The sequence below is a fragment of the Rhinolophus ferrumequinum genome, chromosome 22 (assembly GCF_004115265.2).
Source record: "Rhinolophus ferrumequinum isolate MPI-CBG mRhiFer1 chromosome 22, mRhiFer1_v1.p, whole genome shotgun sequence".
NCBI lineage: Eukaryota > Metazoa > Chordata > Mammalia > Chiroptera > Rhinolophidae > Rhinolophus > Rhinolophus ferrumequinum.
The window spans coordinates 28280354-28296514 of NC_046305.1; the positions used below are offsets into that span (position 1 = coordinate 28280354).

At 39.7% G+C, this 16161-nt stretch overlaps 1 protein-coding gene across 12 annotated transcripts in view; it reads left to right on the top strand.

Annotated features, from left to right (window-relative positions):
- The first annotated feature begins 1739 nt into the window (after window positions 1-1739).
- The window catches only part of DCAF8 (DDB1 and CUL4 associated factor 8), a 38815-nt gene continuing 24393 nt past the window's right edge, over window positions 1740-16161 (top strand). The window contains exons 1-4 of one of the 12 annotated variants that reach the window (XM_033093528.1): window positions 1740-1878; window positions 2948-3020; window positions 4461-4545; window positions 14261-14335. In XM_033093528.1, coding sequence (XP_032949419.1) covers window positions 14287-14335 — 49 coding nt within the window. In that variant the 5' untranslated portion in view covers window positions 1740-1878; window positions 2948-3020; window positions 4461-4545; window positions 14261-14286. Of the gene's footprint in view, window positions 2094-2476; window positions 2681-2947; window positions 3021-4460; window positions 4546-14260; window positions 14336-16161 lie in introns of those variants that run through there. The other 11 variants (XM_033093527.1, XM_033093529.1, XM_033093523.1 and 8 more) reach the window with 11 other exon arrangements.

The following is a 16161-nucleotide window of genomic DNA, read 5'->3' on the forward strand; positions in this document are numbered from 1 at the left end:
TGGTGGTGTAAGGTATCATTTTAGTTGGAATAGTCAAGAGCTGCCTCTCTGAGGAAGTAGCATTTGAATAGAGATCGGACTAAGTGGAGAGTGCAAATCTAGTAAAGACCTGTTATAGGATTGTAAATTGGTGCAGTCAATATGGAAAACAGTATGCATATTGAAAAAAATTAAAAATGGAGCTGCCACATGACCCAGCAATTCCACTTCTGGGTATTTATCCGAAGAAAACAAAAAAGCTAATTCGAAAAGATATATGCACCCCTATGTTCATTGCAGCATTACTTCAAATATGGAGGTAACCAATTCAATAGACGAATTGGTAAAGAAGATGTGGTATATATATGATGACTCAGTAATTAAAAAGAGAAATCTTGCCATTTTTGATAACATGGACCTAGAAAGTATTATGCTAAGTGAAATAAGTCAAAGAAAGACAAATACCATATGATTTCACTTAATATGTGGAATGTAAGAAAAACCAAATGAATAAAAAAAGCAGAAACAGACCCATACCTAGAGAGAAGCTGATGGTTGCCAAATGGGAGGAAGGTGGGCAAAAAAAGTTGTTTTGGACTATAAAATAAATAAAGCCAGTGTTCTTAACTAGTGTACTATGATTGTACATATAGAAACTCAAACGAATCTACAGAATAAGTGAGCTTAGCAAGGTTGCTGGACACAAGGATAGCATATTGAAAATATTTGCATTTCCTATTATCAGCGGAAAAAAAGATCTGGTAGATGAACACTCCAAGAAGAGGAAACAAGTGCAAAAGCCCTAAGGTTGGAACATGTTTTGGTTGGAGTGACAGTGAGAAGGCCAGTAAGGCTAGAGCAGAGCTAAGCAGTGTGGGATATGAAATTAGAGAAATAGGTACCAGATCATGTAGGGCCTGCCTTGAAGGCCATTATGATCATTTTGATTTTTATTGTGCCATGGGAAGCTTTTGGACGTTTTGAGCAGGACAATAATATGACCTAACAGTTTAAAAGGGCACTCTGGCTGCCTTATGTTTAACTAGCAGGACGATAATGGAAAAAGACAAGCCAGCTAGATGCCTATTGCTACAGTCTAGGGTAACATATGACCTATAATAGGATAATAGGAGGGTAGCTAGCAGTAGAGGAGGTAAGAAGGGGTTAGATTCTTGCACCCTGGACTTCTGGTCAAAAATCTCCTAGTTTCGCAACTGGGAGTAGTAACCTTGTTAGGAATCCTCTGTATGCTTTCTTTAGGTGTCAGAAGCAAGCAGTGTACACCATTAGGGCCATTCTTGGGAACCAACACACCACCTCCCCTCGGGGAAAGATCCTCTTGAATAGCTTAGCTGCACTTCAAGCTTCTGAATCCCTTATTTAAAAGTGAGTAAATGGAGGCTGTCAGGGGGAAATGGGCTTCGAAGGTATAGAAACCACTTAAGAAAATCGTCCTTATAGGAAATGGGAGTTTTCAGAAGAAATCTGGCGAGAACTGCTTATTCCCAGTATTCAAAAACGGTAGAAATGGAGGTCACCCAAGAGGTTGCCTGCCAGCTCGTTAGAAATGAATTTTATTACCACTACAACTCTGGGAGGCTCCTAACTCACATTTGTTTTGAATACCACAAGGGACGTGAGCCCTTCAAAGCATACCCTACAAATGTAACTTTGCCTCCTCGGTAACGCGCAGGCGCCCCTCGCCCTGTTTTCCGTTGGCCTTAAGCCCCGCCCCTTACGCGTCCTTGGAGGAGGGTTGGAAGCGGTGAGCTCGCGCGACCACTCTTGCCTCCGTCTTCCCCAGCACTTCGTCGCAAACAGGGCCGGAAAGCGTGGCAGCGCAGGCGCAAGCGCAGACAGCGGAGGCGGTGGCGGTGGCGGTGGCGGCCGCTGGCCAGTGTAAGATGGCGGCGGCGTTGGTGGCGGCAGTGGACAGGGCGGCTGGGCCTGGAACAGTCGGAGCAGCTGCTAGCAGGAGGATGACCCGAGACGGGAAGCGGGCAGCTGAGTCTCTCCGGCTCCCGTGCTTGTAACTGCCCTAGCCGGACACCCCTTCCCCTTGACCTACCCGGTCCGTGTCTCGTTCCGGCTTGGCCTGTTCCTCTCTTCCCCTGGTCCGTTCCCCCACAGGATAGGTTTGACTTCTTTCCCAAGCTCCCAGGGTTCAGGTCTTCTCCTTTTCCTGACCTCAGTCTGCGTCTAGAGGATTGGCTGCCCTTTCTTTTGGTCAGCCCTGGGATTGCCCCCAAGAACCTGCCCCACAATCCACTGGGACGTCTTGCCTCGTAGGGTGACCCACTTGTGTGCGCTTTTTTCTCCCCCTTAGATTGGGGGATGCGGCTCACTCTGAGTCTCCCCGTCACCTCAGGGCCACGGCGCAATGTGTCCCCTCCCCCATCTGGGGCCCAGCACCTTGTACGGAAGGCCCGAGGTCCAAGAACCCCAGAGTCAGTTGTTGCTGGCTGGTTTTGTACCCTTTGTAATATAAATCGCTTAGTTTATCTCCCCTTACCCCCAGATGTTTCAGGACACCGTAGGACGGTCCTATTTGGTCCCTGTTAGTTGGAAAGCATCTAGTGGCTTGAATTTCTGACTCATGATTGTTGCTGGAGTCTGTAAACAAACCAGCACTAGCGCTATCACATTCTCTCCAGGATCTCCAACCCCCACTGCCAATCCCCGCTCTGTGGCTTGTTGAGAGGTTGGTTATGGGTTAGGGTTGAAAAGATTCAGGTTTTCCTTTGAAATGACTTGACGTGTTAGTGGAGTTGGGAGATTACTTGCATGGTTCATTTTATTTCTGTTAACGGTTTGTAGGTTATTCACTCGGTACTTACAATGGGATAAATTACTCTGGTTTTAAATAGTTCTGAGGAGGTCTAAAAATACTAAAATGTATTCATAAATATCTTTTTATTATGGTTAGTAGAAGAGACACCTTTGTCATTTAAACTTTAATTTTTCTCAGTCCTTCGGTGAATCTACAGACCTATTTTCTCAGGCGCTCAGCCGGGCACCACTACAGTGATAAAGGAAGAAAGGTGAGTAGGAGCTGAGGGCATTTAAATTCCTGAGTCCAAGACAGACCCTAGCCTGGTGCTCAAGTGCTGACCACTAAAGTCACAAAATTCTTACCACAATTTCCAAAAGAGTTGGGGTATTGTATTTGGCTGTGTTCCAGCTCTGGTTAAATTACTTTTACAAGTTTAATTGGCTGTGGGCGTCTTGATTTTCTGTTTTAAACTATTGCTGTATATCCAGTTAAGCCTAGAAGTGAATATGTCTCCTTCATTTGTGTTGTGTTTTGTCTTTGTGTGGATAATGTTTCTTACATTGTTAAAAGTTGGGAATTGGTTTGCCTGAATTCTGTTCAGACTTTTGCCAAATCAGGTCTCTTCTCTGAGGGCTTTGGGTTGTCATTCCTTGCTATTTAGAGAATATTTCGCTGCTTGTCCCTAAAAGCTGGGGAGTGACGAGTGATGCTGCCTTTATTTGGTGTCTGAGTTCAGTCCACTTCAGAATTCCAACTTTTCAGGACGTAGTGGTAAATTGGGGGTGAAAAAAAAAGTGGCTGTTTTTTTATAGCTGGTCTGAAGAATTCTTGGTCAGCAGAGGAATCATCCTGTGAATTCAGCAGCATGGGCTAGTGCCAAAGAGGGAGTCAGAGCATACTTGTAAATGTAATTTTTGTAAGACTCTTGGATTTCTGGTAGCAGAGAGTAGTGCTGTGGTTGGGGTTCAGCGCTATGGATGTGACTGAAGAGCTGAATGGCTCTGGGAGGGAGGCCTGGGTGATTTTTAATATCTTTATGATTTGTAGTAGGTAAAGGTTGAGTGTGACACTGGTGAGCTTTATTTCACATGGTGTCCCGATTAGAAAATGCTCATTATGAACTGGAATAAGGTTATTATTGGCAGTATGTATAAGTATCAGTAAGATATAAAGGGAAAAGTATAGTCTTTAGAGCTGGATAGGTCTGGGTTTAAATACTGTGCTAAGATTTATGAGCCATGTGGCCTTGGACAAGTTACTTACACTTCTCTCTTAATTTTCTCTAAAAGTGGGATAAGTACCACTTACTTCCTAGGGTAATTGTTGGTATTGTATGAGGACACCTATATAAAGCTATAAATTATGCCTACCACATGATAGACCCTAAATTTTTTTTTTCTATTTTCTTTACACATCATTAATATGGCTTTGAATAAGTTATACATTAGTTTACACTTATTTGCATTTTGCTTTTGAACATGTTTTCCTGGTTATTTTTTCAGATTCATTTTTAATTGGTCAGCTTAGATGTTTGCTTTGTAGGTGGACACCTAGGGTTGTCTTCTGAACATGATACAGGTCAGCTCATGACCAGAGGACAGTGGGAATATTAGATGTTGGAGTATGTGTATCTCAAAATGGATTCTTAAAATAAACATCAATAACTTTCCTTTGTTCATTGCTTCCTTCCTCTTGGTTTCTCTATTAGCAACACCTCATCAGAGTTGACACAATTATTGTACAGGCATACCTCAGAGATATTGTGGATTCATTTCCAGACCACTGCAATAAAGGTACTATTGTGATAAAGTGAGTTGTAACCTTTTTGCTGATGGAGGGTCTTGCTTTCAATTTGTAAAAAACACACCCATCTGTGAAGCGCAATAAAGGGAGGCGTAATAAATAAGATATGCCTGTAATTTCTTCCCTTCCTACTTCAGTGTTCACCACTTCTGCTCCAGCTACTCCTTAATGTTTTTTTCCTTTTAGCCATGGAGGGAAATACATTTTTTCCCAACTGTTGGGCTCTGCAGTGATACTCCTCAATAGATTATCAAAGAACTAGACCATGAAAAGATCTCCTTTCTTTCTGAAGTGAATATAGGTTAGGGAGTTAGGAATGCAGAGTTTTTTATTTCATCTCCCCAGCTGGACCATCTTAATACATAGCACAGATGAAAAGTTTTTCACCTTCTTGTTGGCTTTTCTTCCACATCTCTTTGGAGTAGGTAAAGGCACATGAAAGTTAAAGTGTTGATTACATTGTGATGAAAGCAACTATTCATTCAGGCCAGTGATCAACTTAGAGTTGATCAACTTGCATTACCACCATGCAGAGTCTAAATTCTCTCTACTGAAAGGTGAAGACTTGGGGTGGAGAGTGGTGAGGTGGGCTGAAACTGCATTTTTATTATTTGTGCTTTTAGGAAATCTGGAGATCTATGTTGGGCGAGAGTAGTAAAGGGAACATATTGAAAGAAGCATAATTTCGTTCCTTATTGCTCTATGTGCTGGGTAAGATTCACCTGCACCCCCCAGGAAGGGTTTTTTCCACATTCTCCAGGTGACATCTATATATACAATTAATATTCTTAGTCTGCAGACCACAGTTTTAAAATATCTTTCTGAAGATATTTTATGTTTCAGGGTGTTACATAAGAATTGTCGCATCTTATAGGAAGTATTATGGCTGGAATGGGAGGGTAGGTATGCTTGTGACCCTAGTTCCCAACCTCACGGGGCATTTTACATAACACTGTTAAATATATAAGATTCAGTCCCAGTGCTATGATCCTTGGTGTTGACTAGGATCAGCCTAAAACAGAAGCTTGCCTTCAGAGAGAGCCAAAAGAAAACAGCCTTTTTAATGCCAGTTTAAAACAATACTAGCATTTCAAAAGCAAGTGGACATTAGTAGAAAACATTCTATGGAAGTGCACCCTGATGTGGGAGACTGAGATCTTCAGAGTTTCACACTCTAGGTCCTGTATTCAGTGAGTTACAGGCTTTTAAAGTCATGAGGTGACTAGTTAAACTTTGTTTTCAGTAAATAGATTTATTTCTGGATATTTTCTACTGTAGAAAAGTTATTCTAAACATGTTTAGGAAATGTCCAGATTGTAAAAGGCAGAGTTATTCAGATAACTTTTTATTGTATAAAATTGGTGTTAGAGTTAATTTTTAAGATTGAATTAGTTTTTGTTTTTTTCTTAAGCAGATTATCAGTGATCCAAGATAACCTGTTACTTACCCTCACCTGTTTGAGACCCAGGCACCTGAAAGAATTGAATAAGCAAAAGGTATAGAGGTAGTGACTATGTATATCTTAATTTCAGAGCCAAATGTGAGTGAGATTAGCTTTACAGTAATATTGAAAACTTCATTTTTTGTTTTTGTGAATGTACCCAAGAAACTTCATTGACAGTTGGGCAGAAAAAGGAGCTACCTGTTCTTATTTATTGATTCAGTTCTTCTCTCTGAGTGGGAAGAAAGTCCTTGGAAGGTCTTTTAAAATTAGTGTGTAATGAATTTTATGAATTGGTCACTTCTTTATAGCACTCTTTTGTCTCTACCTCTACAGGACATAGTTTCTGGGCCAGATGCCCAAATTTTCAAGTACTACCTTAACCCCAGGAATGTGTATGCTAGGGATAAATTAATGAATTGAGTCTGCCCCAAGTTTGGAAAGAAAAGCCTGAAACTTGCTGACAGAATACAGGACTTAGAATGTGGGGAGTGATTAATATGATAAAGATACTATCTTATTAATGAAATGTGGTATGTCAAATGAATTGGATTACTGCGAACATTTTCATTATTGTATCTGAGAGATTAGTTAGGTATTTGCTGTTACCCTCTGAGGATACTGTTTAAGGAGGTCTGGTCAAGTTCTAATATGAAACATCCTTGGTTGTCTCACATGGCATTTTTTTGTTCTTGGTTTTTCTTGGCCATCTGGAAAGTTACTACAGGATTTACCTCTAGTGGTAGCCAAGAGGCTATAGCTCTCTAGTGTACTTTAAGCATTGCCACAACATCAGGTATGTTTTAACTTAACTCTGCCCTTTAACCTAGTGTAGGTAGGAGGACACTTCTTGATGTTTTTAACCTCTCTCTTCATTGTTTTGTTACAAACTGTACCTTTGGAGCCCTATTATCTCTCTAGTGTCCTTTCAGCAATTTAAGAAAAATTTGAAATGTGAATGGCAAAAACTAGTAATGGGGACTGGATTCTGATGTAAAGGTAAATCATTTCATAGTGGAAACACAATGGAATTTCATTAGAAATGAAATTTTCCAATAATCATTTAAATTGAGATATAGGATTAGCCATTATTATAAAAAGTTCCTAAGCTCTTGACTCTGGGTGGTGAACACACAGTGTGATTTATGGATGATGTGATACAGAATTGCACACCTGAAATCTATGTAATTTTACTAACAATTGTCATCCCAATAAATTAAAAAAAAAAAAAAAGTTTCTAAGCTCTAAGCTGGAGATAGCACCAAAGGGTTACAGTGCATTCCTACCATACTGAAATTCTTTATTGAAATTAAAGCCAATAAACTATATAAACACAGGGCGTGTGGTACTACCAATAGGGAGAGAAAGCATTCATCCAAAGGAGGAACAAATTTCCTTGTTCATAGGATAGTTGATGCAGGACTTCCTTATCTTCGTCATCATCTGTAGTGGTTGCTTTGAAGTTCTCATCTTGGCTATCCTCTGAGTCTTCAAGAGGGAGAAGATCCTAGTTCATAGAACCTGAATGTGTTCAAAAGAAGATGTTAACAGAGCTCTCTGAATTCTTTAAAAGGCCAATGAGAGCAGCTAAGCAGATTTCATAGACTTGGAACTGTGTCCTAAGTTTTGTACAATGTTTGGAAGATCATTGCTGAGAGGCAAAGAAGCCCAGGCTTCTCGAGGAAATCCAGTCTGCAACCAGAGATGAGAAGCTAGAAAAATAATATAAATGTACATGTACAAACAGCCTTTTAGCAAACATTGCCTTTAATCCTCTAAACCAACTCATGCAGAGTAATGGTATTAATCTATTTTACAAAAAAGATCGTTTCTTTAAAAGTAAGTGGTAGAAGTAGGATTCAGACCCCGGTCTGACAGACACCAAAGCCCTTTTCTTTCTATTATATCATACGCTGTTTTTAAAAAACAGGGCTCTTTAATGCCAAGTGAAGCAAATGAGCTGAAAGGTAAAATTCAGTATATTTTATAAAAGTATATATAAACTACAAAAGGTCTGTCCAAATAACAATATGAATAAAAAGTTTTTGAATTGTTTAAACATGGGTCTCAGGTTATGAGTAATTGATAGGCCAGTGAGGGTTTTTTTAAGGAAATAATTTTAATGGACTTAACTAAACTGAAGAGATGGCTGAATTCATTTATGATCTTTGAATAGGAAGAAAACCAGGATTCTCAATAACTGAGGTAATTCCATAGGAAAGCTGTTCTGACTCTTACAGTCTTTTCTCAGTGTACAATCTTTCTGTACTTCTCTGTACCATTTGAAACATAGACCATCCCCACCTTCTTGAAACCTTTTTACTCTTGACTGCCAGGGCATTTAAACACTGATTATTCCTTCTACTTCCCTGAGCATTTCTCCCTCTCCTTTTTCCTATGGGTAAGTGTTCCCCAAGATTCTTTCCTTAGACTCTCTCAGAGCTTTCTTGTGTATTTAACTTACTTATTTGTTTTCTAAGTGAGGTATAAGTTACAAGGTATTTGATTTTGAAGTTTCTCTGTACAAATAATTTCAAAGTCTGTATCTCTGGCCCTAATTTATTTCTCAAGTTTCAGATCTACATTGGTTTTCCCCTGCATTCCTGACATGTCAGCTTAAAATCAAATTCATCTCTTCCCCCACATACCAGCTTCTCATTTGATTTCCTCTGGGCACCCAGACTCAAACTTTTTTTTAATTTTTCAAGTTTCCTAACAGCTTATTAAGCTAAATACTATTAATTCTACCTCTACAATGTTTCTCAAATTGATTCCCCTTCTTTTAATTTCCTCTGCCATCAGCCTAAGACAGGTTCTCATTGCTTCTTACCTTGGCAACTATAATAGCTTTTAAACTTGTTTCTCCTTCCTTTTCTGTACATTTCAGTCCATCTTATTATCCTTGACAAAATAATCTTCCTGATGCCTAACACACACACACCTACTACTTAACTAAGCACTTATGCCCCACCATCTAGCCAAACCAGACTACCCATGTATTTTCTTGAACATACTAGGTTTTCCATCTTCCACGTCTTTTCTCATTCTGGTCCTGGTAGAATGTCTGCCTCAACTCTACCCATTAAAATCCTATCCATCAGACCCCAGCTTAAAAGCTAATTTCTCCATGGAAACTTTTCCTTTCTCCCTGAAACTAAATATAATCCTTTTCTCTGTTCAACTGCAACTGCATTCTATTTATACATGTGTGTGTGTATGTGTGTATTTTTAATGATTTTGATACTCGTATGTCTTGTATCATGTTAGTTGTATACTCATTTTTCCTAATTGGCTACAAAAGGGATGGTGACTGCCTTGTTCAGATTTGTCGCTCCTATATTGCCTTGTACCATTGTTGTATTATTAGCATGTCTATATATAGGTGGGCCACCGGGTGGTGCCAGAGGCCTGTAATTTGGATAAATGAGAGAGGCTAGAGCAGATGTACAGTTGGGTTGCTCTGTGTTGTCAAATCTTCTGCACAACAGGAATAGAGATTAATTTTCCTGATCCAGAAACATTCATTGTTTCTTTCTGCTCCCCTGTCCAGTTTACCAGAAAAGACAGTGTAGTATATACAACTCCTCCAAGTACTTAATAGGGAGTGGCCCACAACTAAAGGCCTGTCCTCCTATAAACATGTTTTTTATAGTATGAGTTTCAGCTTCCTGGTGGGGGTCATCCTTTGAATTTCAGTGCCTGAAGGTCTCTGTCTGATTAATAAACACTGTATTATTAGAGTGGCTGGGTACCCAGAGGAAATCAATATCATAAATAAGCTGGCAAATGGCTGGCGGCAAGAGTCAGGAAAGCTGGCTTGAAGAAGTGTTTGTTATGAAGTGAAAAAATAGTAAGGTAAGGGGAATGAAAAATGGGGAAAGTAGGAATGGTTGATTCCAGATAGACTATGGGACTTAGAAGTGAAAAATTTTTGATGAAGCTAAGTAAAGGCACTAAAACATTCACCTACAGGTTTTTGGGTGAACATACATTTTCATTTTTAGTACCTACCTGAGTGGGATTCCAGGATTGTATGGTAAGTGTATGTTTACCTTTATTATAAGAAACTGCCAGACTGTTTTTCAAAGTGACCATGATTTTGCATTTCTGCCAGCAGTGTATGAGAGTTCTAGTTGCTCTGTTCCCTGCTAGCATTTGATAAAGTAAGCTTTCATTATGATTATTTCTAAAATTTGAACCATTCTGGTAGGTATGTAAGAGGATTCTCATTGTGGTTTTAATTTGGATTTCTTTTCTTTTTCTTTTTTTTTTTTTAAAGATTTTATTGGGGAAGAGGAACAGGACTTTATTGGGGAACAGTGCGTACTTCCAGGCCTTTTTTCCAAGTCAAGTTGTTGTCCTTTTCAATCTTAGTTATGGAGGGTGCCATTCAGCTTCAAGGTGTTGTCCTTTCAGTCTTAGTTGTGGAGGGCGCAGCTCAGCTCCAGGTCCAGTTGCCGTTTTTTCTAGTTGCAGGGGGCACAGCCTACCATCCCTTGCGGGACGCGAGGAATCCAACTGGCGACCTTGTGGTTGAGAGCCCGGCTCCAACCAACTGAGCCATCTGGGAGGCAGCTCAGCTCAGGGTGCTGTGTTCAATCTTAGTTGCAGGGGGCGGAGCCGACCATCTCTTGCAGGACTCGAGGAGTTGAACCGGCAACCTTGTGGTTGAGAGCCCACTGGCCCATGTGGGAATCGAACTGGCAGACTTCGGAGTTAGGAGCATGGAGCTCTAACCGCCTGAGCCACCAGGCCGGCCCCAATTTGTATTTCTTTAATGACTAATAATATTGAGCATCTTTTCAAGTGCTTGTTATTTAATTGTGAGAAATTTTAAATATATGCTGGTTGCTGTCCTTAATTAAATGTCTTTTGCAGATATATTCTTCCAGTCTGTAACTTGTCTTTTTATCTTCATGTGTCTCTTAGAAGAGTAGATTTTTAATTTAGGTATGTCCAGTTAATTAATATTTTTCTTTCATGGTTTGTGTTTTTTGTGTTTTATCTCTTGTATAAATCTTTCATCAATATTAGGAAAAGGAAGCAGCCCAAGTGGTTTTAGACAGGAGACACTTGGTACCTCTTTGACAAAGTACTCTTACATACTGTATTTATAAACTCCCCCTGTGCTTGGTTTTTAGTTAACATTTTGTCATGTATTTGGTTAAAAATTTAAGGTCTTTTTTTATTTAAGACAAGAAAAATCTAGATCACTGGAATTTCTTAGGTAGAAATTAAAATGACACCTGGGTCTTCTCCCCCAACCCCCAATAGTTTACTCTTTAACCTTCAGTTTGGCAGGGGTTGTGGTTATTTTTAGAGTACAGGCAGTAGAGCTAATCTAATTAAACTCCCCCAGCTACCTGCCGGCAGTGAGCTCATCAGCTCTTCCAAGCTAAGATTGGTTTGCTCTGGACTAGATTTTACATGGAAATTGATTAAGGTAAAAACTGAATTTGTTGGGAAGGTAGACATTAAAGAATGAAGAAGATAGTTTATGTTTGAGTCAAGTAAGGCCCCTAGCCTCAGATTATAAAATAAGGTTGTATTTTTTTGGTAATGGAAGAGATTCTGGGGTGGCTCCTATACTTGAGACCTAGGGCACAATCATAGCATCTTAGTCTGCTTTAATTTGGGTGCTTATTCTTAATTCCTGCCCTAGAGTTGAGATTGTTTTAAATTTCTTCATTTTGAATGAAGTTTATATAAAAGTAACATACAGCTCATCCCCAAAGGCAATTGTATTTTATTATTGTCACAATTTCTTGGCTTTCTAGAGAAATAGTCCCCCAAAGTGGGAATATATGCACCCTCCAGGGATATGGAAGATGATCCAGTGGTATATAGAAAAAGAAAATTGAAATTTCTCTTTTTTCCTAGAAAAATTAAGCTTACTATTTAATGTGATTTGATTAAATGTGTGTGTGTATGTACACACATATTGAAAGTTCATGCTCAGAGTTTTCACTGACAGGAGTTGATTATCAGTTTTGAGAGCACTGTGCATTCTGCAGAAGTTTTAATATGTAATTCTACTTAATTTTTACCATCTCTGGAATTACTAGTACTGTTTTACAAAACAAGAAAATGAAGTCCAGAGAAGATTAAGCAGCTCATTCAAGGTCACAAAGTATGCTAATGGCTTGGCTGATACTAGAACCCTGGACTTCAAATTTTCAGTCTAGGACTAATTTTGCTAAACTATGTGACCCCTAAAATGTGACCTTTAGAAGCTATGTGCCTATCAACTTAGTGATTAAACAGAGTTGACCTAAGTATTCACAGGGTTTTCTCTGTGAATTTAGCAATTCAGTCAACTTTTTTTCTTCAAAGATAGGATCCCTTCTTGGAAGAACCTTAAACCAATTCTCCCAAAAGATGGAGTCTACAACCTTTGGGTATACATTAACCTCATAGCCTCTTTTGCTCACTTCTCAGAGCTAGGTGGATGCTAGGCTTTGGCTCCTCCTGGTCATGGAGGCTGGGAAAGCAAATGTGTTTTATAGAGCATATGAGTCTAAAGTTTAGGCAGTCTGGGCTTCTATAGAAGTTGATGTGATTCAGTTTTGAGAAGGGTTCTCTGGAGCTGATTTATTCTTCTCTGGGAGTGGATAATACGGGGGTGGGAAATATGGTATGGTTGACAGTTTTGATTCTGGAGTTGAGGAAACATCAGATCTATTCTTAATTGACCATAAGGTATGCTTATGACCTTAGTTTTTAATATTAACAAAGTAGTGCATTTGTTTCCCCCACTTTTGCAATTAATGTAATTAATTTAAAACCGTAGGTAGGGAAGAAGATATTGGTGAGATACTAAAGAATATAAACAGGGATTCCTAAGAGGGAAAAACAAGTGCTGTGTGAAGAATGCTGTACAAAAATACATCATCAAAGTAGGAGGAATACAGCCTGCTCTGCAAACAGCTCTTCACTGTTTTCCTTTTATGTGGCTTCACAATCTGTTTTTTATTGGCTGTGTCTTTCATCATCACCCTTCCAGGTGTCCTTCCCTCATACTCAGCCTTCAATCCTGCTCTTGCATTATTTCCACTCCCCCGCCCTGGCCTACTATGAGCAAGCTTTGGACAGCTGTCTCTTGGCAGAGGATACTTTTTTTTGAAGGAACTTTGATTTCTGCACAGAAGAACAGGGAGTAAGGATAAGGATGGGGCTGCTTCTGGGATAGTTGTTATGAGAATGAAAGGGCCATTGAAAGATTAGAGGCCAGTATGCCTGGGTATAAGGACTGGAGTCATAATCATACTTTGTCTTTTACCAGTACCTTTTGTCCAAGGCACTGAAAGGGCTTAACAAAATTCTGGTCTGAATAATTTTTCTTTGCTTTTTGGAATTTGCTCGAGGTAGGAGTGGGGCCCTGGAAAAAATGACGTGTTAACAGTGGTATAAAAGAAAAAAGGCTAGGTACCCTGATTCCTACTTAGGGCTTTGCTAAAAAGACAAGTCTGGTGAAAGTTGGTCGAATTAGGTGAAATAATGTTTGTCATTTCACAAAATGGACTGAGATGGTTTAATGGAAATGTCTCCCTTCTCCAGCTTTGCACTCGCTATCATTAGTCATAAGAGGGGCCAAAAAAACCCTTTTATGTTCTTTCTTAGAGGTAGGGGTCTCCTGAGTTCTAATTCAGTTCCACTTCTTATAATAGTTAATATCTGCACCTGTAAGTTTGAAGCTAGGCATCTGAGTGAGCATAAAGCCCAAGCTGTTACTCTATGAGCTTGATTTCTTTTATCTGTTGGTTTTGTGTAAAATGATATGAACAGTCTGGCACACCGTCTAACCCACATCTTCATGTTGTGAAGACGGTGTTTTATAGAGTTTGTGGATACATATAACTAATATTTACAGCAGAAGATTCTTGCCTAGAGGGCAATGCTTAAGCTAGCTTTTTGTATTGAGTTAAGGCTCTCTGTTTGTAGTACCTGTTACTTGATACATGCCTGGTGTTCCAGGTTTTATTTCAGTTCCCTCTTTCCCATCTGAAAAAACACTGCCAGTTACTCAGTGAATAAGGTAAAGAGATTACAGTCGATCTCCCAAAGATATGTCTCTTTATGGAATTTAGACATGGGAAAGGGGGAAATCTGGTAGGATTTTCAGCAGCAAGAAGCCCTGTTGAGCACACACAAAAAATATTTTTATGAAAATTACAAAGGCTGTACATTGTTAAATCTCCTTGTCCCTTTTATCATCTTTTCCAGATTGTTCCCTAATTTTCATTTTCTTCCTCTTCCAAATCCAGGCTGGCTACAATAAACATCATTCAAGATGTCCAACAAAGGGAGCAGCACAGATGGCAAAACAGACTTAGCTAATGGTAAGGGGCCAAAATGAAGGTGAGGCTATTTTTGCTATCAACTGAGGTTCTCCTCCTCCAAACAGAGGAGAGACATGGATTTTAGTGAAGGGACGGAAATCTTTCCTAAGAGTAAACCCCTGTGTTGTTTGAATACAGGAAACTACATAGGAAACACTTTGGACTGTCTGGTACTTTTGCTCATTCAGCTCTTATCTGATTGTTTTCAGAAGATCGGTAATAGAGCTGTGCTTCTAAAAGGTCAGGTGAATTCTGAAAAATTGTAAGGGTGGATAAAACCTAGGAGGTGCTGTTAATAAAAGTGGTGGGAACAAGGGAGTTGTTGGGAAGGTGAGGTTCCCCAGTTATAATAGAAGTCTGTTTGATAGAGATGTTAGATGAGAGATAAGTTATAACCTAAACCAACTGGAATTGGGGGCCTCCTTCCCTCACTCCCTCCCACCATCCATCCATCCTTTCTTTTGCCTGTGCTGCCAAATGTTAAATCATTGAGTCTAAGGCAGATTTGAAGGCAAGGTATCAAGAGTTAGCTCCTGCCTGGGTTATTTGACCAATGCTTCAACTCTGAGCCAACTTCTAAACTAGAAAACAGTTTTTCAAATGGATATAGTTGGCAGCAGTGTCCAGCACCTTGCAAGTCAGGATTATAGGCTAAATTCTAGTTGATGTGATTGAGAGAGTAATGAGATTGAGGAAGGAAAAGGGAGATTTTTCAACATACTGTTTTATTGTCCCTTTGTTCTTTTCTTACCACTGCCATTCATTCATCTTCTGTAAAGGAAAGTGGTTCAGATTTTTTCACTGGGCTTACTTTAGTTGCAAGACACAGGGTTATTGAGTGGTTTGGGGTATACAGTTGATTTGGAGTTTGTCCATTAGCTAGATCAGGGATTGGCAAACTATGGTCTTCAGGCCGAGTTTAACCTGCCACTGTTTTTGTAAAGTTTATTGGAACACAGTCATACATCATTAATTTACATAGTATTTATGATTGCTTTTGTGCTACAGCAGTGGCGTGGAGTAGAGTAGTTGTGACAGAGGTCCATATGGCCTGTGAAGCCTCGAATTTTTACTATTAGGTTGGTGCAAAAGTAATTGCAGTTTCAGACCATGAATTTTAAATCATTATAACTAGGCTTAAACACATCTTTATTAATCAAAATAGGAACCACTACAATCAACACATTTTTGCCAAGAAGAAATAAGTTTGCTTGTTCCTGTAGCATAAAAATCCGTGCTTTGGAATTCGATGAAAGCATTTTCTGCATCATGTTGGTTGTAGAAGCGTTTTCCCTGGAAAAATTGTTGAGATGCTTTTGAAGTATAGTTGGTTGGCGAGAGGGCAGGTGAATATGGCAGGTGAGGCAAAACTTCGTAGTCTAATTCGTTCAACTTTTGAAGTGTTGGTTGTGCGACATGCAGCCGGGTGTTGTCATGGAGAAGAATTGGGCTCTTTCCGTTGACCAATGCCGGCTGAGGCGTTGCAGTTTTCGGTGCATCTCATTGATTTGGTGAGCATACTTTTCAGATGTAATGGTTTCACTGGGATTCAGAAAGTTGTAATGGATCAGACCAGCAGTAGACTACCAAACAGTGACCATGACGTTTTTTTGGTGCAAGTTTGGCTTTGGGAAGTGCTTTGGACTTCTTCTCCGTCCAACCACTAAACTGGTTGTCGTATGAAATCCACTTTTAATGCACATCACAATCCGGTTGAGAAATGGTTCGTTGTTGTTGCATAGAGTAAGAGAAGCTGACACTTCAAAACGACGATTTTTTTGATTTGCGGTCAGCTCATGAGGCACCCACTTACCAACCTTTTTCAC